The 25,694-nt window shown below is 38.8% G+C and overlaps 1 protein-coding gene across 6 annotated transcripts in view; it reads right to left on the bottom strand.

Moving 5' to 3' along the window:
- The window catches only part of TENM1 (teneurin transmembrane protein 1), a 916,085-nt gene that overhangs the window by 251,991 nt on the left and 638,400 nt on the right, over window positions 1–25,694 (bottom strand). For all 6 annotated transcript variants that reach the window (XM_005227449.5, XM_059883262.1, XM_059883266.1 and 3 more), the window contains one exon: window positions 23,897–24,097. In XM_005227449.5, the coding sequence (XP_005227506.2) occupies window positions 23,897–24,097 (201 nt within the window). The remainder of the gene's footprint in view (window positions 1–23,896; window positions 24,098–25,694) is intronic.

Raw genomic sequence — 25,694 nt, forward strand, 5'->3', positions numbered from 1 at the left:
AATTCTGTAGAGAAAAGATTTATTGAGCACCTACTGGAGTGATGTTATCAGCATTTTTACATATTGTGTCATTCAATCCTCAAATAAGTTGATATCATTATGGTTCTTTAGGGACAAGGACATAAATATTCCTTGTCATCATTAGTTGCCAACATTCAGATCTGAATCAGCCATTGGTGGATCAAAAAATTAAACCATTTTGATGGAAATTACTTAGAGCAGGGGTCTCCAAACTTGTTGGCACCAGGGATCAATTTCATGGAAGACAGTTTTTCCACGGATAGGGTAGCAGGGGAGGGAATGGTTTTGGAATGATTCAAGGATTATTCAAGCACATCATATTTATTATGCGCTGCTGATCTGACAGGAGGTGCAACTCAGGAGATCATGCGAGCAATGGGGAGCAGCTATAACTACAGATAGCCCAGGGGTTGGAGACCCCTGACTAGTGTGTTCTTCTTTAAGCTGTGTCACCATGATTAGGGAAGAATGAAAAACTGTCCTTGTTGTGACTTGCTAGATTTTGGACATGTCTCAGTGTCAGCATGGCACCATCAGCTCAGTTATTTTGTTGGGCATCTTACTGGTTGAATTGACCACATATCTGTTCTGCTAGATTTCATAGCAACTGGCTATTAATATGGCTGAAAGATCCAAATTAACCACAGAATGGTCAACTCTGGTTTGTGTTTAGACTTTTATGAAGAAAATGCTGAGCATCTGCTTTTTGGGTCCAGAAAAGACTGAAAAAAAGTTAACTGCTTTAAATTAAAATATATGAAATACTAATTATCCTTGTTGTTTAGTAGCTAAGTCGTGTCTGATTCTTTGTGACCCCAAGGACTGTAGCCCACCAGGCTCCTCTGTCCATGGGATTTTCCAGGCAAGAATACTGCAGTGGATTGCCATTTCGTCCTCCAGGGGATCTTCCCAACCCAGGGACTGAACCTGTGACTCTTGCGTTGGCAGGTGGCTCTTTACCACTGACTACTGGGGAAGTGCGAAATACTAATCAGCTGCGAGCAAAAACGGAGGCAGTGTTCTCAATGTGCTGTCCTTCTGTTATCCACATGGTGATCATCTGGGAAGCTTGTTAAACATGCTGATACCCGATCCCCATCCCAGGCTTCCTGTAGTAGAATGTGTGTGTGCATGTGCGTGTGCGTGCGTGTGCATGCGTGTGTGTGTGTGTGGCAGTGCGGGGGGTGCTGTTACAAATATCTGTAAGTTCAATAAGCAAGCACCACGGTTACTTCTGAGGTACATTCAAGTGAGCTTTAAGACACATATTAGAATAGTCTTTTGGACTCTGGGAGAGGGAGAGGGTGGGATGATTTGGGAGAATGACACTGAAACATGTATAATATCATATATGAAACGAGTCGCCAGTCCAGGTTCAATGCACGATACTGGATGCTTGGGGCTGGTGCACTGGGACGACTCAGAGGGATGGTACGGGGAGGGAGGAGGGACGAGGGTTCAGGATGGGGAACACGTGTATACCTGTGGCGGATTCATGTTGATATATAGCAAAACCAATACAATATTGTAAAGTTAAACAAAAAGACACATATTCAACAAGTGAATGAGTCCTGATTCTTGGTGATGGTGCTATGGTAGAAACAGAATGCATGATCACCTGAGGTGGTACCAAATGGTACCAGACCACCTCGAGTGTGAGTTCTATGAAGGGCGGGGATGAGTTTGGATTTTTTTCATCATGTAAGCACACTGCCTGGCACAGAAGGAGTATTTGCTAAATATCTATGGATGAACTAGTGGAAGAACTTACATAGGAATTCAAAGAAAACAAACAAAAACCTATCTTCCTAAGATATTTCTGTCTGAAGAAGGGAGACTCTATTTTATTGAGCGTCTTCCCCACTTTTGGCCATGGTGCTAAGAAAAAAAAAGTATCTAACATGGAAAGTGGTCTTTAGAAGAATCCTGAGACTCCTCAGTATATGAAGTTCAGTCATTAGGATGTTTGTATAATTTTTAGACTTCTTTTGGATCATGCCAAAGTTTTGAGCATCATTATTACTACGCGTGCTATTAATTAGGTTCCCTTCTTTTATGCAAAAATGAAGGTGCTTAGTATCTTGCCGTATGTCCTAAGAGGTGTCACTGAACAGGTGTCACTAAATAGAAATGACAAGGATGACTTGAGACAAAAGGATACTAAGGGATTTCTAATCATTCCTCCCTAATTTTCACAGCTAACTAGATTGAACAGTGCCAAGTATGAGGAAAATGATAAATGTGTAATAAAGGTAGGCTTTCCGGAGAGGGTTTATTTTTGAGGTAACTGGAGCTGAAGCAGAGGGGAATTAAGAATTGACTAGATATAACGTAAAGAGGAAAGGGGGCAGGGAAGAGGCAATATTTCTGACCCTCCTGCCAGTAATATCAAGCAGCAAATGATCAAGTAAAGGTTGGCAGGCTAGCTTCTGTGTTGTAGGTTGCCTCACTGTAACTCTAATACCTTTGACATATCCTATCTCTCAAATCAATGAATGACTGCATTAGGCCTTCTGGTTCAACTTGGATTGGTTCCAAAAACCTAGGGGTTTCCATCTTGCTGCCCTATGATTTTTACTTTAAATTCCTCGGGGACTTGAATTAAGCTTTTCTTCCTGTTATGATGATGATATATTTTTTTTTTCCCAGAAAGGAAACTAGTTCACCAGTTAGTTTCCCCCTGAGATCATTTAGAGTCTCTGAGAAATACTGAGATTCCTGGACAATGAGACCTTATTTATAAATTCACCAGAAGAGGCAAGAGGCTGTTGATAAAATGAAAGTGAGGGTTATATATTAAGGGAAAATAATACCTGGCTTCCATTCACAAACATCCTTAAGAACTTCCCCTATCATTTCCTGTGTCATCACAGAAAAGTAAAATCTTTGAGTAAACATATAGAAACTAAAGCCAGGGGTGGGTGGGGAAGGAAGAGAGGAAGGGATACTTAGGGAGTTTGGGATGGACAGGTATGTGCTGCTATATTTAAAATGGATAACCACCACGGAGCTACTGTATAACACAGGGAACTCTGCTCAATGTTATGTGGCAGCCTTGATGGGAGGGGAGTTTGGGGGAGAATGGATACATGTATATGCATGGCTGAGTCCCTTTGCTGTTCGACTGAAACTATCACAGCATTGTTAATCAGCTATATTCTAATACAAAGTAAAAAGTTGAAAACACATAGGCCCCAAGGACCATGAAATATCATATATTTAAAGCAGGAGAACTCCTTTATGCTGTAGTATCTAAAAACTCCTTTGTACTCCTACTCTGGGGAATTTTATGCCACCTATCATTTTCCTACTTATTCAGAGAGATGTGGTGAGATTTTCATTCTGCTTGGGTTGGCATGAAACTTCTTAGAATATGTTGGTTTACTCATCCTCTCTTTGCTGATTTATCATATTCCAAACTCTTCTGTATACTCGGTTGCTTTCTAGACTTTCTACCCTGTCCCATCCCATGATGTGTCTCTTCAGCATCAGTACCAACTTCTTTTGTTTACTTATATTTATAACACATTTTGACCCCTGGTAGGGCATTACTCAATCACAAAATTGAGAAATTTGTACTCAGGTCAGGAAGCAACAGTTAGAACTGGACATGGAAGAACAGACTGGTTCCAAATAGGAAAAGGAGTATGTCAAGGCTGTATATTGTCACACCGCTTATTTAACTTCTATGCAGAGTACATCATGAGAAACGCTGGGCTGGAAGAAGCACAAGATGGAATCAAGATTGCCGGGAGAAATATCAATAACCTCAGATATGCAGATGACACCACCCTTATGGCAGAAAGTGAAGAGGAACTAAAAAGCCTCTTGATGAAGGTGAAAGAGGAGAGTGAAAAAGTTGGCTTAAAACTCAACATCCAGAAAACGAAGATCATGGCATCTGGTCCCATTGCTTCATGGGAAATAGATGGGGAAACAGTGGAAACAGTGTCAGACTTTGTTTTTTTTTGGGCTCCAAAATCACTGCAGATGGTGACTGCAGCCATGAAATTAAAAGACGCTTACTCCTTGGAAGAAAAGTTATGACCAACCTCGATAGCATATTCAAAAGCAGAGACATTACTTTGCCAACAAAGGTCCGTCTAGTCAAGGCTATGGTTTTTCCAGTGGTCATGTATGGATGTGAGAGTTGGACTGTGAAGAAAGCTGAGTGCCAAAGAATTGATGCTTTTGAACTGTGATGTTGGAGAAGACTCTTGACAGTCCCTTGGACTGCAAGGAGATCCAACCAGTCCATTCTGAAGGAGATCAGCCCTGGGATTTCTTTGGAAGGAATGATGCTAAAGCTGAAACTCCAGTACTTTGGCCACCTCATGGGAAGAGTTGACTCATTGGAAAAGACTCTGATGCTGGGAGGGATTGGGGGCAGGAGGAGAAGGGGACGACAGAGGATGAGATGGCTGGATGGCATCACTGACTCGATGGATATGAGTCTGAGTGAACTCGGGAGTTGGTGATGGACAGGGAGGCCTGGCGTGCTGCAATTAATGGGGTCGCAAAGAGTCGGACACGACTGATCGACTGAACTGAACTGAACTGAGAGCATTACTCAGTAGTTTTATACCTTTATTCACAGTGCTGCACCTTTTGTATTATTTAATCTTAAGAATTTTTATTTTTGCTTTTGTAAGCATGATTCTTTCCATTATATTTCATCCCTCCCTGAAAACCCTGCTGCCACCATCCTTTTTAGCTTTAGCTTAGTTTTCCTAGTCTTTTACCTTGTCAATGCCACAACCATCTATTTTAGACATTTGCCTCCATTTCTATATTGTATACCTGTTTCCTAATTTTTCTTTGTCTTTAATTACATGCTTTTACAAGTAATTTTGGAGAAGTAAATTTGGAGAAGGAAATGGCAACCCACTCCAGTGTTCTTGCCTGGAGAATCCCAGGGACGGGGAAGCCTGGTGGGCTGCCGTCTATGGGGTCGCACAGAGTTGGACACGACTGAAGTGACTTAGCAGCAGCACAAGTTATTAAAAATAAATTTTCACTGTAAGACTTATGAATACAGATAGAGCCACCAGTCATAGTTACTTCTCAAGAGGGTAACCACCAATGACTCTGATAAAAATTCTCTCTGGACATCTTTCTATGTATGAAATTAAGATTTGTGCATAGAGATATATGACTAAGTATTATTTCATCCTAAATGGTATAATGTTGTAATTCTAATACCTCTGACATACCCTATCTCTCAAATCAATGAATATTTTTCTAGGACTGGGAAATATTTCTAAGACATACTATTGTCCATTTAGAACTAACTCATTCTTTTGGTCTATAGCATTCCCAGGTGGCGCTAGTGGTAAAGAACCTGCTGCCATCACAGGAGACTTAAGAGATGTGGGTTCAATCCCTGGGTCAGGACGATTCCCTGGAGGAGGAAATGGCAACCCACTGCAGTATTCTCACCAGGAAAAGCCCATGGACAGAGGAGCCTGGTGGGCTAGAGTCCATGGTGTTGCAAAGAGTTGGACACGGCTGAAGTGACTTAGCATATACCCTAGTCTGGATGTTGTATAGTTTAATCTGTACAAATGGACATCTAGATAGTTTCTACACTTTCTTCTATTGTAAACAATGCCTCTTTGTGCATACGTGCCAGCATTTCACTAGGATATTTCTTAGAAATGGAATTACTGGGATGATGGCTATGTATATTTTAAATTTTGATAGATACTGACAAAAGACTGTACCATTTAATAACCTACAAGGAGAGTGAAAGAACACTTGTTTCTAGATACTCTTGAACAATATGGGATACAATTTTTAGTTTACTTTTGGACTTCTTGTATCTTCAGAACATTCTAATGTAAGTTAAACACTCTTGGTAGGCACTGTAATTGCAAGGTGATATTCCAAAATGCACCCTAGTTTATCTAACCATTCTGATGCTGTGGCACATTTCAGTTGTGGCTGATTTCTATTTTGAATAACAGGTATACTGTTTGGATTACCATTATGTTTGCATGTCCCATTCCTATAGCACATAGGATTCAGCACACAGTAGGTGCATAATATAAGCCTGCTGCCTTACACAGAGCCTGAGTAAGTTCTCGCCAAGGCTGAGATCATTCATCTTATGGAGATAATTATTATAAATGATGAAGGTCACAAGCAAAGTATAAAATATCACCAGTGTGTCCCTGAAGAATAAATAACAGGAGGAATTACCTAGAAGGAGGGTGAAGATTGTATCTCATCACTCCACTTGACAGGAGTTGCTAGAGACCCAGGAAGATAGGAAAAGAAGAATAGAATAGAACAAAACTACAGGCACCTGTATTGACAGAGACTGGGTTTAATCCATATAATAGGGAAATCCAGATAAAATTGAATATTTCTTAAATCCTTCTTAGGCAGGGGTGTGCTGTGTGTGCTAAGTTGCTCCAGTTGTGTCCAACTCTTTGTGACCCTGTGGACTGTAGCCTGCCAGGCTCCTCTGTCCATGGGATTCTCCAGACAAGAATACTGGAGTGGGTTACCATGCCCTCCTCCAGGAGATCTTCCCAACCCAGGGACTGAACCTGTGTCTCTTACATCTCCTACACTGGCAGGTGGCTTCTTTATCACTGCTGCTGCTGCTGCTGCTGCTAAGTCGCTTCAGTCGTGTCCGACTCTGTGCGACCCCATAGACGGCAGCCCACCAGGCTCCCCCATCCCTGGGATTCTCCAGGCAAGAACACTGGAGTGGGTTGCCATTTCCTTCTCCAATGCACGAAAGTGAAGAGTGAAAGTGAAGTCGCTCAGTCGGGTCTGACTCTTAGCGACCCCATGGACTGCAGCTTGACCTATAAATGTGACATTGTCATATGATTCAGCCTAATATTTTCAATAGAACTAGATTTGGAAGAAAAGAGAGTGCTAATTATCTTTATCACTACTGCTTCCTAGATAATTAGCACTCTCTTTTCTTGCAAATCTAGTTCTATTGAAAATATTAGGCTGAATCATATGACAATGTCACATTTATAGGTCAAATATCAGCAATTTCATGCAGTTCAATCTAATATTAGGAGTGGGAAAGAGGAGATGAGTAACTTGACCATTTTCTCCAGGCTACTGTCACCAGCTACCTTTGCAAAAGGATCACAGGGTCAAGAAGTCAGAAGGAAGCTCTTACACTGATATGTAATACAAGCAAAAGGATGTCCCACCAGAAATGGAAACAAAGCAGCAAACCCTGGGCACAGTTCAGTTTTCAAGAATATTTTAAGTAGGAATATATTTTCTTTTCATTGACAATCTGTGCCCTTGCCAAATCAGGATGATTGACACCCTTAATTTGCAATTTCCTAAATTTCAAGAGGTTTTTTTTAAAATTTTTGATTGCAATATAATGGTTTACCTAATTATTTTTTTCAAGTTGCAGTTTTTGATGTTTAATTTCCAAGTCAATTTAAGATGTCTTGAGCTCCATTAATACACTGTGATATTGCTTCACTCATTTTCTTGTGAGGCACTTACTTAAAAAAATGCATCATTCTAATGATTTCAGATTACTCTACAGTGCACATACCAATTTATGACTATTACAAAATTTTACGTTTTTTTCCCAAAGCATTTCAGTTTTAAAGATGCTCTGTATTTGCAGATAGAATGAGAGTTAACTTTTAAAAGGGCAGAATACAATTTACAGCCTTTAAAATTCTCTACCCTTTCTCATGTAGAACGCAACCTAAGTAAATAAATTCTGAAGTGTTCAATGGGCACATAAAAGAAGCATTAGGCTGAAGATATTATAAAATAATTTTCTTTTCATTCAAACTAATGACAATATTCTTTATAAATGGACAATACATCAATACATTGTGTGCATGTGAAGAGTGTGTGAATGTGTGCAAGTGGGCATGGGTGTGTATAAGTGGGCCAGCATGTGTGTTTGAGTGCATGCAGGAGTGTACTATGGTGTATTTCAGTATATGTGTGACTGTGCAGTGTGTTAAAGAGTATGTGCATGGATACAAGTGTGTTTAAGAATGTGTGCATGAGTGTTGAAGTGTATGCATGTTTGTGTGTGTGTGATGTTCTGATTTAAATATGTGCTGAGAGATAAAATGTTATGTGCACTTTTATTGAGGCGGTCATTAAAGTGTGCTCCAGCCTCAGCATAGAATGGGGGAGATGCCCCCAACTGTATCTATACCACATCTATAAGATATTTGAATAAACATGCACACAACTTATACCTTGCTTGAAATCTACAGGGGAAAAAATAGCAATATTTAAATTTTGCCCCAGGATTTTGCACCTGGTTATATCAGTGTAATAGATGTAAATCAGCTGCCAAAGTTGGGAAATCTTCCTTCCCTGTTGCTTAAAAAATTTTTTTTGATTACTTTATTCTCTCAGGATTCCTTATTCACAGTGACACATGTCACTTTCACAGCGATTGAGAATACTTTGAGATTGATATTTAAAAGATTGTAATTAACATCCATTTCCACTTCAGATCACTCTGAAAGATGCAGAGGGCACCAGACACATTTCTGGGATCAGACAGATGCCCATTCATGGATAATCTCCCTTTTGTTGGTTAAAGCATGCTGCTCTAGAAGGTAAAAGCCAAGGTCCTAGGGCCAAGGCTACCATGTCATGAGTGCCAGGTGCAGTGCCAGAGTCTCTGCAGGCATTACCACATTTCATCTTCATGGCAACCTTGCAAGGTAGTGTTAATTCCATGTTTGAGATGAAGTGTTGTTGCTTAGAGAGGTTAAATGAGTTGCTTAAGGTCATGTGGCTAATTAGGGGTGAGGCTGGCATCATACTCGGTCTGACTCTAAATTGTGTTCTTTGTACTACACTATGCTGAACCTTTATGATTGAATGTGAAAGTATGACCTTTACAGAATTTATATCTTCTCTCCCTGGGCCTGGGGTTTATTTGATTGCCTGCTACTCTTTGGCCCTCAACTGCTTTCTCTAATGATGCCTAAAAATTTGATTGATATCAAGTTCATATCTACCTTAGAGGCAATGAATAAATTCATGGACCATACTTCCAATGATGTTAAACCTCAATATGTGGTTATTTCAAAGTATACTGGCTCAATTAAACTTGTTTTAGAAACTTTACTGACTAACCAGTATATGCCAGGGATATTATACCCATTTTATAGATACAGACATTGAGCATTCAAGAGGTTAGGTAATTTGCTTAAGGCTAGATAAGTAGAACCTGCTGACTCTACAGTCCTGTTGACAGTCCTAGTAAGCCACCAGCTCTAATCAACCCTCATTTTCTTCATTTATAAAATGGGAATAACAGTATTCTCACTGCAGGACTGTTACAAGGATGAAAGGATCCAGGCAAGAGTAATGGAGTGGGTTGCCATTTCCTTCTCCAGGGGATATATATATATATATATATATACATACATACACATGTACTATATATATACACATATACTATATATATATATATACTATATATATAGTATACACTATAATATATACATAATTATAAGTATATATGTATATATATAATATACATATATTACATAAAGTATATAATATATACAAAGTATAATATATACACTAAATATATACATATATATACTGTTATAAGGATGAAAGGATATATATATATCATATATATATATACATACTATACTGAGCATAATAGTTAATGCTATTAACTATTATGTTAATTGTTAACAGGATAACAATTATCTGAGTCATTACAGTTAATGATGAATATGGACTTTGGCAATAAATAGACCTATCTTCAAAGGTTCTGCCTTCAGCTGGCTACGTGATCTAAGGAGCACTGCTGAATTTCTCTAGGTTTTCATTTCTTTCTCTATAAAATGATGATAATGTTCTACAGCACTGTTTCTGAAAGTGGTTCTAAAGAACACTTCTATCTCTGTAGGATATAAAGAAGTGTTAAGCATTTACTGATCAAAGTTTTGTGGGAAGCTCTGGTAGACAGCTTTCCTTATTGCAGGGAATTTTTAGAATCTATAACGTGAGAATATGCTTGGTGAATTTTCAAGTGGGAGCTAACCCGTAGATTTCTCCTTTTAGTTTTTCACCATAGAATGTGTTTTGTTTGTCTGTAACATCCTGCAGGAAAGAGTTGTATAGAAAATACTTTAGAAATACTGACTCATGATGATTAAATGGATAACATTTGTAAAACACATATATAGTGAGAGTTTAATAAATATAATATTGTTATTATTATTATTACCATAATCATCATTATAGTCATTAATGAGCCCCACCATGGTACAGTTAACCCAGGCCAGAAAAGTTATGTCTAATACACTTCTAGAAGTAAGGGTCTGGCAACTTTGCAGACAGAACTTTTTTGTCTGCCAGATTAGGGTGAAATGATTCAGTGTTGGTAGACACTTTAGCAGACAATATACTACATAATAATTACACTGGGCATATCTATCTATATAAAATAGAATTCTCCGAGTCACCAAAGTGTTCTTTGAGAACCAGAATTTTTCTGGTTCACCCCAGGTCGGCATTCCAAAACGCTGCTGTTGCATTGTCTTTTTTGACTGGTTTTAACATGTTCATGAGATGTTGTACTTAACACAAGTATCTTCCCATACATGAGAGTTTTGCCTCTTTCCCCATAAAAAACAATAACAACTATAAAGCTTGGGAGAAGTATGGTGAGCTGTTATTGAATGTCTGATGTTTATACTGGACTGTCTAACTTTCCATCCTGATTCAGTTCCCTGACAATCTGGAAATGATTTGCCTTCACCCTTGTATATCTCCTGTTTTCAATGTGCACACAGTTTGCTGAGATATATGGCCCTTTTAAAATCGTCTTTAAACTTTTATCCTTTCTATGCTCCTTATGGTAGAATTAATCATATTTTCAGAGTGGAATTCTAGGATGGTGGTAGATACTATTGCTTTCTACCAGAAGTCTTCAGGGACTGTGTGGGTTGCTTCCCCATGAACCAATCTTTTAGAGAGAAATATATTTTTAGAGGGCGGTGTATTAACCCAAAAGGAAATTTCTTCACACATAAAAAATGTATTTATGTACCTAACCTGCTGGTACTGAAGAGGAGGTTGTGGGATAAATCCACAAGAAACTTTATCTGTATCTAGCCTAGAGGCCAACATTATAGATTTTATTTGCTACATAGGATTATTGACTAAGATTAGCTCCTCCTTTTTCACTATTTTGCTTAGATGGATATTATGACAAAGGCAGAAATGAATAATTTTGTCACTATTTTAACCCCTGATATAGTGTTCTGGAGCTTTTTTGCATTTATGTTTGGATTAACAATGTCTGGAGGCTGAGAGGTTTGAGATGGACTGAGAGCTTTCATGTTCTATCGGTAATCCATTGATTCCTAAGGACCATTTCAATCCTTCCCTCATGGGCCTCAAGTGAAGGACATCTTCCATTATGAATGAGCTGATGATAATTAAAATGGACACACTCTGTCTCTAAGTGTCCTAATATCTGGCTTGCCAAGAATCGTGGATAGAGAAAAACAAACAATTCTGGCCAGGTTAATGTGGTGACCTTCATAAAGAAAAAGAGGCCGTTGGATTTTTATAAAAGTCAAGTTATATTTATGAAAAGCTTATTGCTAAGTTAAAACGTCAGATTTAATATGACCTTGTGGAAAGATCTGAATGTGACTGTTTCATCCTGTAAAGAGGCCAGGCTCTGTGGCATACACAGAGGTTTATAAACTTGGAGAGCGAGGTCATGGCAGCTCAGATGACAACTGACAACTTGGTGATCCGAGCCACCTCTGTCTATGTTTTAGTAATTCCCCCTTACAGAGCACACATGATTTTTTAAACAATCAAGCTAAATAAAGCATCTGAGGAAGATTTCATGGCTGAAGAGCCACCCTAGAGACACTCTGAATGACAAGCTCTAATCTGTGCCAGTTTGCTTATTATCGATAAGTTTTCCAGCTGGACTCGAGTGTTCTAATTCATTTTATGACATAAAAACTTATCCAACAAAGTTATGAACCTATTGCTTTATTAGACATTTTATTTAAAACATACATTGGTTTCCTTCTTGAGAGGTGGAAAATCTGGGCCTTTGAGGTCTGTGTACTATACATGAATAGATTATCACTAGGCATTTAATTATGCTACTACTGTCCCACATTTGTATTCTTTATCATATTTTGCAGAAATCTGAGTAGAATGATTTTATGCTTCTCCTGTCTTAGGAAATATATGCATTCATTTATACTTCTTTCTTATGCTTTTATTGTCATAAACCAGAACCAGATTTATGGTTACCCTTGGTGTCTTAATATTGCCAAAAATGACTTTTGGTCAGTTATACTAAAACTCAAATAATCATTTTTGGTAAACCTTTTCCACATATAGCTGACTTTGTCAACAATCCTATACTACAAAGTACTTATTCAAGTTACCTTGGTATCTGAATATATTCAGTTTAATTTGGAAAATACATTTAATTATATTTTCCAGGCTAAACTTAATACTGCCATATGCCACAGCAGTGCTGTCCAATAAAATAGAAAGTGAGCCTCAAATGCAAGCCACAGATGCAACCTTAAATTTTTTAGTAGCCACATTAAAACTGCAGGTGAAATTAATGTTAAATATATAGTATCTAACCCAGTATGTCCAAAGTATTATCATTTCAATATGTAATCAAAATGATAACTAATAAGGAGATACTTTAATTCATTTTTCCATAGAAAATCTTGAATATGATCTGTAGGGAAAGTGTCTCACTGGTCTCAATACAAAGAAAGTTTTATTTCCATTGAGCTATGGGCTTGGCTTTATGTTGAAGATGTGGTGAGTCACACAACTGATCATGTTGCCCTGTTGTGCTAGTTGGAAAGTTGAATGCTACAGTGAAATTTGATGTCATTTAGCTGTTCACATGGCTTCCTTAAACAAAGATTATATTTCTTGGCTTCCTTTGCATCTAGATGTGGTCACATGACTTAGTTACTGGTCAGTGAGATATAAATGAATGTTTCCAGCAGTACCATAAATGAAGTCTCCTTAAAAGAGAGCAAACAGACTGTTTCCCCCTCCACTCTTTCATCTTGTCTGGAATGAAGATGTGGTGACTGGAACATTGGCTGCCATTGTGTACAATGAGGATAAAAGTCCCATCTTAGGGATACTAGAGGTGTGAGCCAGAAGAATCTTTTTGGAGTCATCACCTAAGCCTTGGTCTGCCTACTTCTAGATTTCTTTTGTGTGAAAGTAAGGTCACAGTTATATCTTGTTTAAGCTACTCTTTTATTTGCCTCCCCTGAGGGAGGTATTTCCTGTCACTAAACCTAATCTTAGCAGACAGACCAGGAATGTAAATTTTCCTTGAATGTGATTTTATGATGAAGAGCAGGGCTTAAAGGGAGTGAAAAGATAGAATAAATACTTTTCACCTAACTTTTCAGTGAAACATCTGTTCTACAAACAAAAAAATAACACCACTCAGGTGGGGATAAAAAAATGTAATGACTTTGGAATAGAAAGAATTTTCATACTCCTTTAAATTAATTCAGCTTTACCATGTCTGAAAATGAATTCTGTGAGACAGCTACTAATTTATCTTCTACTTACAAAAGATTTGTCTTTGAAATGTGTCTTTACAATGAGAATTGAAATATAAATGACAATAATGGCTACCATTTATTATTATAATCTAATGTCTACTATGGGAGAAGCACTATGTTAGGTGTTTCACATATATTATCTCATTTAACTCTTACAACTACCCTAACAAAGTAGGAATTATTTCCCTATTTTATAGGAGAGGCTCAGAGAAACCAAGTAACTTATTCAAGGTCACATAGTAACTTAGAGGAAGAGCTGGAATTTGAGGTCATTTCTGTCTGACTTTTCTATGCTGAAACTCTGACAATTTTCATAACACTGTTTTCCCCCTCCCCAACACTGGCTCAGATCACTTTCATCAACCGACTTCTCCCCTTAATCATAACATTGTGATAGTCAAGGAACAGACAGACTCTGGGATCCTGCCCTGTGTATATATTCACTGCTAATTTTCCTAGAGATTCAGTGGAAGCGATGACAATGGAAAGGTAACATCTCTTGAATTTGAACAAGGCTCTCTTAATGGTATATTAGACAAAAGGTCTAAACCAGAAATTGAGACTTGTCTCTCATATTAACTATGTATCTAATCAGCTACATTCATTTCAGTTCAGTTCAGTTCAGTTGTTCAGTACGACTCTTTGCGACCCCATGAATCGCAGCACGCCAGGCCTCCCTGTCCATCACCAACTCCCAGAGTTCACCCAAACTCACATCCACTGAGTCGGTGATGCCATCCAGCCATCTCATCCTCTGTCGTCCCCTTCTCCTCCTGCCCCCAATCCCTCCCAGCATCAGAGTCTTTTCCAATGAGTCAATTCTTCCCATGAGGTGGCCAAAGTACTGGAGTTTCAGCTTTAGCATCATTCCTTCCAAAGAACACCCAGGACTGATCTCCTTTAGAATGGACTGGTTGGATCTCCTTGCAGTCCAAGGAACTCTCAAGAGTCTTCTCCAACACCACAGTTCAAAAGCATCAATTCTTCAGCGCTCAGCTTTCTTCATAGTCGAATTCTCACATCCATACATGACCACAGGAAAAACCATAGCCTTGACTAGATGGACCTTTGTTGGCAAAGTAATGTCTCTGCTTTTGAATATGCTATCTAGGTTGGTCCTTACGCAAATCATTCAACCTTTCTGGGCCTCAGTTTTCTTCTATAAAAGGAAGGACAAAACTAGGTGATCTCTAAGATCTAATCTAGTGTGAATATTCTATGATTATGTCAAAATCTGTTAAATAAAAAATAAACAAAGACAGCTGGAAATGAAAGTAGGCAGTATTATTTAGAATGCTTTAACTTTCATTGTTTGACATGCACAATTCAATTTTAAAAATGAATGGACCTACCAGAAAAGTGTGGCAAGCTGTCTCTGATTGTTTAAATTGTTTACTCTTGATTCCACTGTTAATTTTCGCTCCTATGGCTTCAGAAATATCTTTTTTCCATTTATTTAAATAATAAAAATTTATTTATATAAATTTAAATCAAATTTATTTATTTTATTCTTGGCTTCACTGGGTCTTTGTTGCTGCACACAGGCTTTCTCTAGTTGTGGCAAGCGAGGGGCCACTCTCTCTAATTTTGGTGCTCGGCTTACTCTTGTTGCAGAGCACTGGGCTCTAGAGCATGCTGGCTTCAGTATTTGTGGCTCGCAGCCTCTACAGCATGAGCTCAGTAGTTGTGGTATTCAGGCTTAGTTGCTGTGTGACATGTGGAATCTTCCCGGACCAGGGATCGACTCCAGGCCCTCTGCACTGGCAGGTGGATTCTAATCCACTGTATCACCAGGGAAGTCCCAGAAACATCTTTTAAACAATACTTCTCAGAACACTCTTTTAAAGCTCACTAGCTGAACCATTTTTCTAGCTGGAATAAATTCTTCTAGGTTTGTAGAACTCTAATGTGTTTACACATAACCCAGTAGAAAAAAATTCTTGACTTAATTGCAACTTAAATATTTTTCTCCACTTAAAGTGAAAATGTTAATTATTAAAAATAAATTGAAATGTGAATTTAGCTGAAAAACACATTTTACAGATGTATAAATTGAGATCCATAGTGGCTGATTAGTCCAAGATTACATGGAGAATTAGGGCTGTGCCAGGACATCAGAGGCATCAGCTGATCTGGGTAACCTAGAGTTTTGGTGAGGGTTCAAAGTGGGAAACAGATTGTTAGCTGAACCTTGGGCCTGTACAGGATCAGGGATCCATACTGAAACCAATCTAGAAGCAAATGTGCCTTGCAAAAATAGGTTAGAAGAACATGATCTGTCTCAGGCTTGGGTCTGAAGATGTTAAATAACAAGCCTCCTCTGAGACTTCATGGCAACTAGCTGAGTTTCATGCGGGTTTGGAGCCTGCTGCTGCTGCTGCTGCTGCTAAGTCGCTTCAGTCGTCTGACTCTGTGCGACCCCATAGATGGCAGCCCACCAGGCTCCCCCATCCCTTGGATTCTCCAGGCAAGAACACTGGAGTGGGTTGCCATTTCCTTCTCCAATGCATGAAAGTGAAAAGTGAAAGTGAAGTCACTCAGTTATGTCCGACTCTTAGCGACCCCATGGACTGCAGCCTACCAGGCTCCTCCATCCATGGGATTTTCCAGGCAAGAGTACTGGAGTGGGGGGCCATCGCCTTCTCCGTTGGAGCCTGAGTTTGTACTAAATGTATGGTCCCAAAACTGTAACTTGAGATTTTTAATTTAAACTTTAAATTAGTACAAATGGTCATCATGTTGTACACCTGAAACTAATAAATATTGTAAATCAACTACAGTAAAAAAATAAAGTTTTACCCTGGTTTGTAGTGCAGACAACTTCTTATGAGAAACAAACATAAATCTTCCCCAGACTTAGAATTTCAACATATTTTAATCAACTATAAAAAATGAACAGAAGTAAGAAAGCAAGCCAATCATATGCAAGAGTTGACAGAAACAAGAAACCATAGATCCAGGCCCACAAAGCCTTATCATGATCTATTTATCAGATATAGCATGTAAAATAACTATGTTTAATATGCATAAAGAAAATAGTAGATAAAGACAGGATTAAGGAGCAAGAAATTTCCAAAAATTAATGAGAGATATTTGAAAAACAAACTAAATAATTTTAGAAATGAAATCACTGAAATTTAAAATTTAAATGAAGGGTAAACATCATAATAAACACAGCTGAAGAGATATTTCATGAGCCAGAAGACAAATTTGAAGAAATTGCCAATAAAATAACAGAGAAACAAAGAAATGGAAAATTGGAAAAAGCATAGAAGACATAGAGGCCAGAGTGGGAGAGTCTAATGGAAATTCCAAAAGGAAGTAGCAGAGAAAGTGTGAAAATCAAAATTCATTGAGATAGTGACTAAATATTTTCTATGATTTATGGAAGACATGGGTTCTTATATTCAAGAGGCTCAGCAAGTCACAAGCAGGATAAAAACAAGATTAATCCACACTGATCTTTAGGATAAGACATTGGGTTGTGAATTCTATTGCCAACTTCAATGCTGAAGCACACACAATAAAGTAACTTTCCCCATGTCTCACAGCAGATTAGTTCCTTCAGCTATAAAATGAGGAAACATTATTAACCCTGCTTACACCTTAATGATGTTATGAGAATAAGAGAAACTTGTTTGCTAGGTTACTGGGAATGTGGAAGTATAAGTCAAGTTCTTACCAGGTGAAAATGTATGGTCCTTCTTTAATGAAGGACAAATCTCTGTCCTTTCCAACGACTCAGAAGAATGAAAGTAAAAGTTGCTCAGTCGTGTCCTACTCTTTGCCATCCCATGGACTATACAGCCCATGGAATTCTCCAGGCCAGAATACTGGAGTGGGTAGCCTTTCCCTTCTCCAGGGGATCTTCTCAACCCAGGGATCAAACCCAGGTCTCCCACATTGCAGGTGGATTCTTTACCAGTTGAGCCACAAGGGAAACCCAATAATACTGGAGTGGGTAGCCTATCCCTTTCCGATGACTCAGAAGAATACATGTAAAGCAAATCTCTGGAAAGGTTCTAGAGGTAGTTTTTATTATTAAAGCTCAATATGCAATCCACACTCTAATAATGTCCCTGGAGTATGGCCATAATAATGAATGAAGGGACTTCGCTGGTAGTCCAGTGGTTAAGAATCCCCTTTCCAATGCTGGGGATGTGGGTTTGATCCCTGGTGGGGGAACTGAGATTCCACTTGCTGTGGGGGTGGCTGGGTCCACACGCCACAACTACTGAGCCCAGCACACCCTAACTAGAGAGTCTGTGCACTGCAACAAAAGATCCCAAGTACCAACCCATGCAGCCAAAAATAAAAGTAAGTACATGATTGAAAATAAGGCTTTATTAAAAAAAATAATGAAATGAAGAAAATGGCTATGTCAGTATTTGGAGAAAAAATGAAAACCAATGGATAAATGCAGGGTGTTTTTATTACAGGAATGAAAGTATCTTTCAGTTTATGAGGGAGGGGGAGATATATGAGGGAGTATGAGAGTTTATATGTATGAGATGTATGAGAGTTTATGAGGGAGTGCTCTTTAATATCTCTAATAATTTGATTTTGTACAGGATTGGAACAACTTATTCTGATCCTTCTCCATGTCTTGGCCACTGATTTTGCACAACTGAATTCTGGCTTCCTTCGAAGTCTCTCTCAACCATCTCTACTAGAGACCCTTTCTACCTTCCTGCCCCGCCCCTGCTCAGACCAACCCCCACCCCCCATGTCAGAGAAGCAGACAGCAGGTCAGACTGTGGAGGGGAGCACCCAGGTGGCCGCCTTTCCTGCAGGATCTCACCTCCAGGGCCAAACACATCTTTTAGATTACACCCTTTTCTGGGTCTATTTCATTTCATGCAGATGAACATGAATTGAGAAAAATGCCAAACAGAGAATGAACTTGGAATTCAGAAAAAGTTTGGGTGAATGAGAAATGCATTTAATGGTGCAGTACAAAATTTTCCTGGTTTCTTTTGATGTTCCTATTGGTCTTTCCAAATGCACTCCTTATTATTAACTGTACTTGAGCCATGTAAATAAGCATGGCTCCTCACACTCAGGTTTACTTAGTTACATTTTCTTACCTCACAGTTGCCACCTTATATATATGTCCCTGGTTTGAAAAACAATTTTAAAGCTTTAATGTCCTGGAACAGTCAGCGGAGTTAGCTCAGATTTACAGAGAGGGAGCTGCAAATTTATCTCATTGTTCAAACCTGTCAAATTGTCAAAAGTTTCACTGGATTTTTGCACTGCAGTCTGCTAATGATGGCAGAAAAGGTATGGTTTTTATCACCTCAGAACAAAATGTAAAAGATGTATTTTGAAAACATTTGATATTTGATGTGCTTTAAATCACATCATAAGATTTGATGGCTATTAAACGGACGCTCTTTGATAAAGATAAGGTATTTTTGAATCTTAGAATTTTGGGGGGGGTTGATTTCTATTTTCATTCAAGACAAAAAACTTAGGGGGTGTCAAACCATCTCTGAGTAGGATGTATTGCTAGGAAATCATGATAATAGTATGATTTTTTTTTTCCATTTCATATCTGCCTCCCAAAAAATATTTTTGTGGATTCTTACATTCTTAGTCTGACTTGAATTCTATTAAGGATGCTTTTGGGGTTGTATTTCTAGTGCCACCAATGAACTGCACTGACAGATTCCGCAGGTCTACAGTTAATGTTTCTACCTCACTGTGGTGTTAATGGTGTAGCCACTATGTTTCAAGGAGGGGTTTATTTTATTAAATCAATCAAACCAGAGTCACCTTAAGGTTTACCCTTTATTTCTTCCAGAATAGAAAAAAAAATGACTTTAAAATAAACTTGATCAGAGGTTGTCGTACTTTGCAAGTTAAAAATAATTAAGCCTACATAGGAATTAGTCATAAGCCTTTTTGTCCCTGTATTCTAAAAAGCAATATAAAACTTCCCATCATGTTTCAGTGACTGACTGTCTATATTTGAGCTTTTTAGTCCATGAAATTTGTTCATTATAATATATTAACATTGTTTGATAGCCAGTAGAGACTTTTCTTTTGTGAACTCAGCTACAGCTCTTAAGAAATTCAGGTGTGTATCCCAAACTGAATAGACAAGATTATCTGCAATCCTAGGTTCCTAATCTGGGTACACTGATTATCTCTTTTCTATTGAAGATACTTAATTTCAGTTACTTTATATATGAGTGGATTTTTCTCTTCAGTGGCATGATGAATGACTATATAGTTGTGCCCGTAGCATGTACATTCTGTTTTGAACAAAGCTTCTTTATCAAATGGCATGTACAACCCTGCTGTTACTGTAATATCTATAGGAAAAATACAGTGTTACACTAATCATTTCAAATGGCCTACTCAATACCTGGGAATTTCAGGAAAGTGATGCATTATATGTGATAGATATATAGAATCAGATGAAAACTTTTTGATTATTGGCACTTTCAATAAAGGGGAAAATGAATAATGTTCTAAAAGCATATACTTGTATAATCAAGGAAAGTTTTTCTAGCAATTATAATTATATGAGCCTTTTACAACTTCCTCCTCTAATTATCTGTTTTATTAGTAGATGCATATCACCATCCATTAGGGAACACTTAAAAACATAACAAGACATTGTTATATACACACATGTTTATGTGTGTGTGTACATGTGTATCTCTACGAATAGAGGTAGATTCTCAAACAAAATGGTCTATATATCAAAGTGTGGATTTCATTATAACATAAACAAAGCTATTTGCAATTAATATTTTCTCACCATAAACAATATGGAGTTGAGAGTTTATGAACTGTATCCACAAACCATTGATAATCAGTGTCAACAGCTCAATATACAGGCTAAAGAACCATAGATCTCAGTATTGAAAAGGGCCTTAAGAGCCACTTGGCTAATCTTCTACTATTTCAAAAATGAGGCAGATGAGACTCAAAAAAGTTAAATGAGTTACTCAAAATCACTATGCTGTGAATACACACACAAGCACACATGAGCACAAGCACACACACACTGTCATCTCTCCAATGGACAAAATGGCCACATGTCATAGGATAGCCTGAAAATAAATATCCTTACAACAAAGCCTTATGGAATCTTCACCCAGAACTACAGATGATTCCTGTTATATAGCAACTGTGTACACACACACACACACACACACACACACACACACACACACACAGCTTCCCAGGTGGCTCAGTGGTAAAGAATCTGCCTGCCAACGCAGAAAATGCAGGAGACTCAGGGGTTCGACCCTTGAGTTGGGAAGATTCCCTGGAGGAGGGCATGGCAACCCACTCCAGTATTCTTGCCTGAAAAATTTCATGGACAAAGAAGCCTGGCAGGCTATGGTCCATAGTTCAGGAATACTTCAGGACCTAATGTGCCATCTCTCTAGCTGATTAATCCAGTTCTAAGATCCAGGATAATGAGAGGGGATGATGGTAGAAAGGACAGAAACTGTCCTCTCTTTGTGGATGCTTATCTTCCATAAATTTCACAGTCTGCTATATGAGAATAACAATAGATAGAGTGGCTCACAGGAAGTTTCATCAAGAAGAAAGGAGTACAAAGCTCTAAATTCTGCTTTTATGCTCCCCTCAGAGACTATGAGACCAGGAGAAGCCAGATTTTATGAAAGACATGTAGTAGATGTGTTTTACAATGCTGATCTTCAAAGCTGCAGCCGGTATCTTCAGTATAGGGCTAAATGTATTACTGAGATTTCATGGCAAGGAGCTCTATTTTAAGGGAGCATGATTTGACCTGCAGTATATCCAAATCTAAACTATGTTATAACAAGCTTATGTTGTATTCCCCTTGAGGTGTTTTTTAAAGACTAATGAGTTAACCTTTGTGAAGTACCATGAGACCTCCAGGTGAAAGAACCCTATATCAAGTATCCATTCAGTGCCGCTAACAATACTCAGTGTACCTAGAAAACAGACTGAAAATAATCAGTAAACCATTCACTGCAGTCCCCTTGGTATCAGAGCAACACTGTTAACATGCTAACAGCTAAGCTTCATGCGCTTAGAGGAAGAGAATGATCAATGGCAAAGAGCATATCCACCTTTGAAATGACATGATCCATTATAAGAATCAGATGTTAAATTGCTTCCTGTACTGAGCATACTCAATTAAAAGTCTGCACAGTGAGATCATCTCGATGGTTAAATATGCTCTGTGGGAACAACCTTTATGGAGCTTAAAAATCACAGAAGGACTATTCCTACCATGACACCGGAGATTCAGGAGGCATTTCCTGTCCCTATTTTTCAAGTTGGTAGTTTTATTAGGAAGGCTTTTGCCTGAGAGACTGCAGAGTTTGGGGTTATACCTATTCATCCTTTTGCTTCTCTGACCAAGAGGTGCTTCTAGTGTTCTTTTTCTATTGCATCCAGAATGGATGGATGTGGCTTTAGTCCACTTTTGAAAGTGAAAGTGGAAATTGCTCCGTTGTGTCTGACTTTTTACAATTCCATGGACTAATTCTCCAGTCCAGAATACTGCAGTGGGTAGCCTTTCCCTTCTCCAGGGGATCTTCCCAACCCAGGGATCGAACCTGGGTCTCCTGCATTGCAAGAGGATTCTTTACCAATTGAGCTATCAGGGAAGCCCCCATTCTAATTTAGTCTACCTTGAATCCATGTTATATCTGGACAAGAATGCAGGTGATATTTGATGCCCTTCATCTCCTCGAATGTTCCCTTTTCCATAAGCTCATCTATTCACCTGAGTCCCTGCTCCTTGTCTAACTCTTCCTTTGGTGGGGGTGAGGGTGGAGGCTGAAAAGAAATGCTAGATGTGGGATGAAATCAACAGTCCTGCAAACAACTTTCAGGTTTGCAATTAGCCAGCTCTATGACCTTGGAAAAATAATTTAACCTCACTAGCTCTCACTTTCCTCTTGTTTCAAAGACTTATATAGCTCTTATTCATTGTTGACTTTATCTCCTCCAGCCAGACTCCAAGTTCCAGTAGTGCAGGAATCATGTATTCCTCACTGATGTATCCCGAGAGTTAGCACATGGGCCACAGTAAGTGCTCAAGGAAAATCTGTTCACAGAATATTTTAGGCGGACTTCTCTGGTGGTCCAGTGGCTAAGACTTCGTGTTCCCAATGCAGGAGGCTCGAGTTCGATTCCTGGTCAGGGAACTAGACTTCACAGGCTGCAACTAACACTTGTTACCAGTCACCCATCTCCCAAGGTAGAAATCATAGTTAGTGGTAATGCCTGCCTCCAGCAGCACTTATATAGTAACCATGTCCTGTTTCCTAACCTCGACCTAAAACACAATCTGTTATAAACTGCGCAGTAGCTTCTTACTGTGTCAAGAAGAAATGCAAGTTCCTTAGCATGGCGTGCAAACAAAACTCCCTGCGTTCTCATCCCTGCCCATCTCTCCAATTATATCTTCTGGATTCCTAGGTGCAGCCACACCCAATGACTAGCAATTTGTCAAATGGAATATTTGGTTTCACATTTCTTAGTTTAAATTATTCCTTCTGCCTGGGATATTCTTGGCTCTCAAATCCACCTGATAAACATATAATTATCTTTTTAGTGTTCATTCAAGTGTTAAGATGTTTCCAAAGTCAGAAAAGGGAACCCTCCTACACTGTTGGGGGGAATGTAAATTGGCGCAGCCATTATGGAAAACAGTATGAAGAGTCTTTAAAACACTAAAAATAGAGTTGCCATATGATCCAGCAATCCCACTCCTAGGCATATATCCAGAGAAAACTCTAACTTGAAAAGATACATGAACCCCAATGTTCATTGCAGCACTGTTTACAATAGTCAAGATATGGAGGCAACCTAGATGTTCATGGACAGAAGAATGGATAAAGAAGATGTAGTACATATATACAATGGAATGCTACTCAGCCATAGAAAAGAATAAAATGATACCGTTTGTAGCAACATGGATGGACCTGGGGATTGTCATCCTGAGTGAAGTAAGACATAGATTTGAAATAATCTATAGAGAATTGATCATAACAGACTTCAGAATGGATGGAATAAGTACAGGAGAGTGCAAAATGAAGACAGAGGTTCAACTACGGAACTATGACAATGAAAAATGCGATGGAAAGCCCAGTGGTGTGAAAGCCCAGTTGGATATGAAAACTCAGTAAAATACAAGCCTAGAAAACACGGGGAAGCCCCTTATGAAGGCATACAGATCTGGCTTTAAGAAATATTACCTTAAGGAAAGACCAGTAAGAACTCAGGAGTGAGAGAAGGGGGTGAAGAATTAGACTCGGATGTACCTGTTGAGCAGTCAGCCCCTGTCCACTTGGGATCGCAGCTGCACGTGCCAGTTTCCAGCAGAAAAGTCCCATGTCCTGAGCACTGCTCCTGACATATTGGAAGTGGCGTTTCACAGTTGACTCCTCCCCAACCAGTAGAACAGTGACATTCTCCTTTTACACAGATGCCATGGCCAGAACACATGGGGTCTAAGCAGTCCTCTGAAGGCCAGAAAAAAAAAAAAAAAAAAAAAAAAAGGCGGGGGTGGGGGGAAAGGTTGAAAGTGAACAGGTGTGGCCAGGACACTGAGATACATTGATTTTCCGATATTACATTATTTATGCTATTTTCATTAGGCAATAAAATGACTTACGTAAATGCTGTGTTTGAACCAGAATATTATCAACACTTAAAAACGTGGTAGGCTACCATAAAGGTTGCAATCTAAATGTAGAAGAAGGAAACCACAGATACGTTCTATGAAATTAAGAGCAGCATGTAGCACTCCCACACAAGTGGGTGGGTGGACCAGAATGAGCCTTCAGTAGGGATTCCTCAGCTTTGCAAAAAAAAAAAAAAAAAAAATCAAGAATTTTTGGTAAGTCATTCTCTCTCTTCTGAAATTGGAATCATAGCTCCCAGAAATGGCTTTTATTTGATGTGTCTAGAGGAATTTTTATATATATTTAAGTTTGGATTATTTAAGGTATTGGCTGAGGTGACTGCTGTTTCATGGAATCATATAATATAACTAATTTCTTATAATCTCTCATTTATTCCTAAGAAGCACTGAAAATGCAACATTTTAAACACAATTTAAAAATTCTTTGCCTCGTGGATTCTCTTTCTACCAGGACACTGTGACATAGTTTTCAATGCTTTAGAATATCACAGACTCAATTATATTTGACTCTGATTCTGTGAAGTCTGGAAATTTTTGGACACATTCTAACAAATAATCTAAACTATTTCACAAGTAGATTTCTATGCTTGCCTTGGGGAAAACTATTTTGTGCTTTTAACTGAGTGACCACCCCACAGGTAACAGGAAAGTTGATGTCCAAATTCTGATCTTCCCATACAAATAAGATGAGACCAAAATAAGCTAACCATTATGAGGACGTACGCTTTGAATTACTTTTCTAGCAATGGAAACAGGCTGATACGATCTGCCATCATTTGCAAGACTGGCCTAGTTTTAGTGTGTAGCATGTGCCATGGAATGGGCTTCCCAGGTGGCTCAGTGATAAAGAATCTGCCTGCAATGCAGGAGATGTGGGTTCCATCCCTGGGTCAGGGAAGATCCCCTGGAGGATAAAATGGCAACCCACTCCAATATTCTTGCCTGGAAAATCCCATGGACAGAGGAGCCTCAAGGGCTACAGTCCATAAGGCTGCAAAGAGCTGGACACAACTTAGTGACTAAATAGCAACAACAAATGTGCCTTGGAATAGAGTTAAGTCTAACTAGGCATTTTATAATTAGTGTTATTGCCATTATAATTAGCCCATGATCTCAGGGTCATTAGCACAATGCTTTAATACCTGAGCTAATCAGCAAATAAACACCAGAAGGTACATCTAATTTGATCTATTCGTTATTTGGAGGGAGAGGAAAAGTGTGTGTGTGTGTGTGTGTGTGTGTGTGTGTGCGTGCGCTCAGTCACTTCAGTTGTGTCCGACTCTTTGCGACCCTATGGACTGTAGCCACTAGGCTCCCCTGTCCGTAGGGATTCTCCAGGTAAGAATACTGGAGTGGGTTGCCATGCCCTCCTCCAGGGAATCTTCCCAACCCAGGGAACAAACCCAAGTCTCTTA

Source organism: Bos taurus, chromosome X, assembly GCF_002263795.3.
Source record: "Bos taurus isolate L1 Dominette 01449 registration number 42190680 breed Hereford chromosome X, ARS-UCD2.0, whole genome shotgun sequence".
In the NCBI taxonomy this organism is placed as follows: Eukaryota; Metazoa; Chordata; class Mammalia; order Artiodactyla; family Bovidae; genus Bos; species Bos taurus.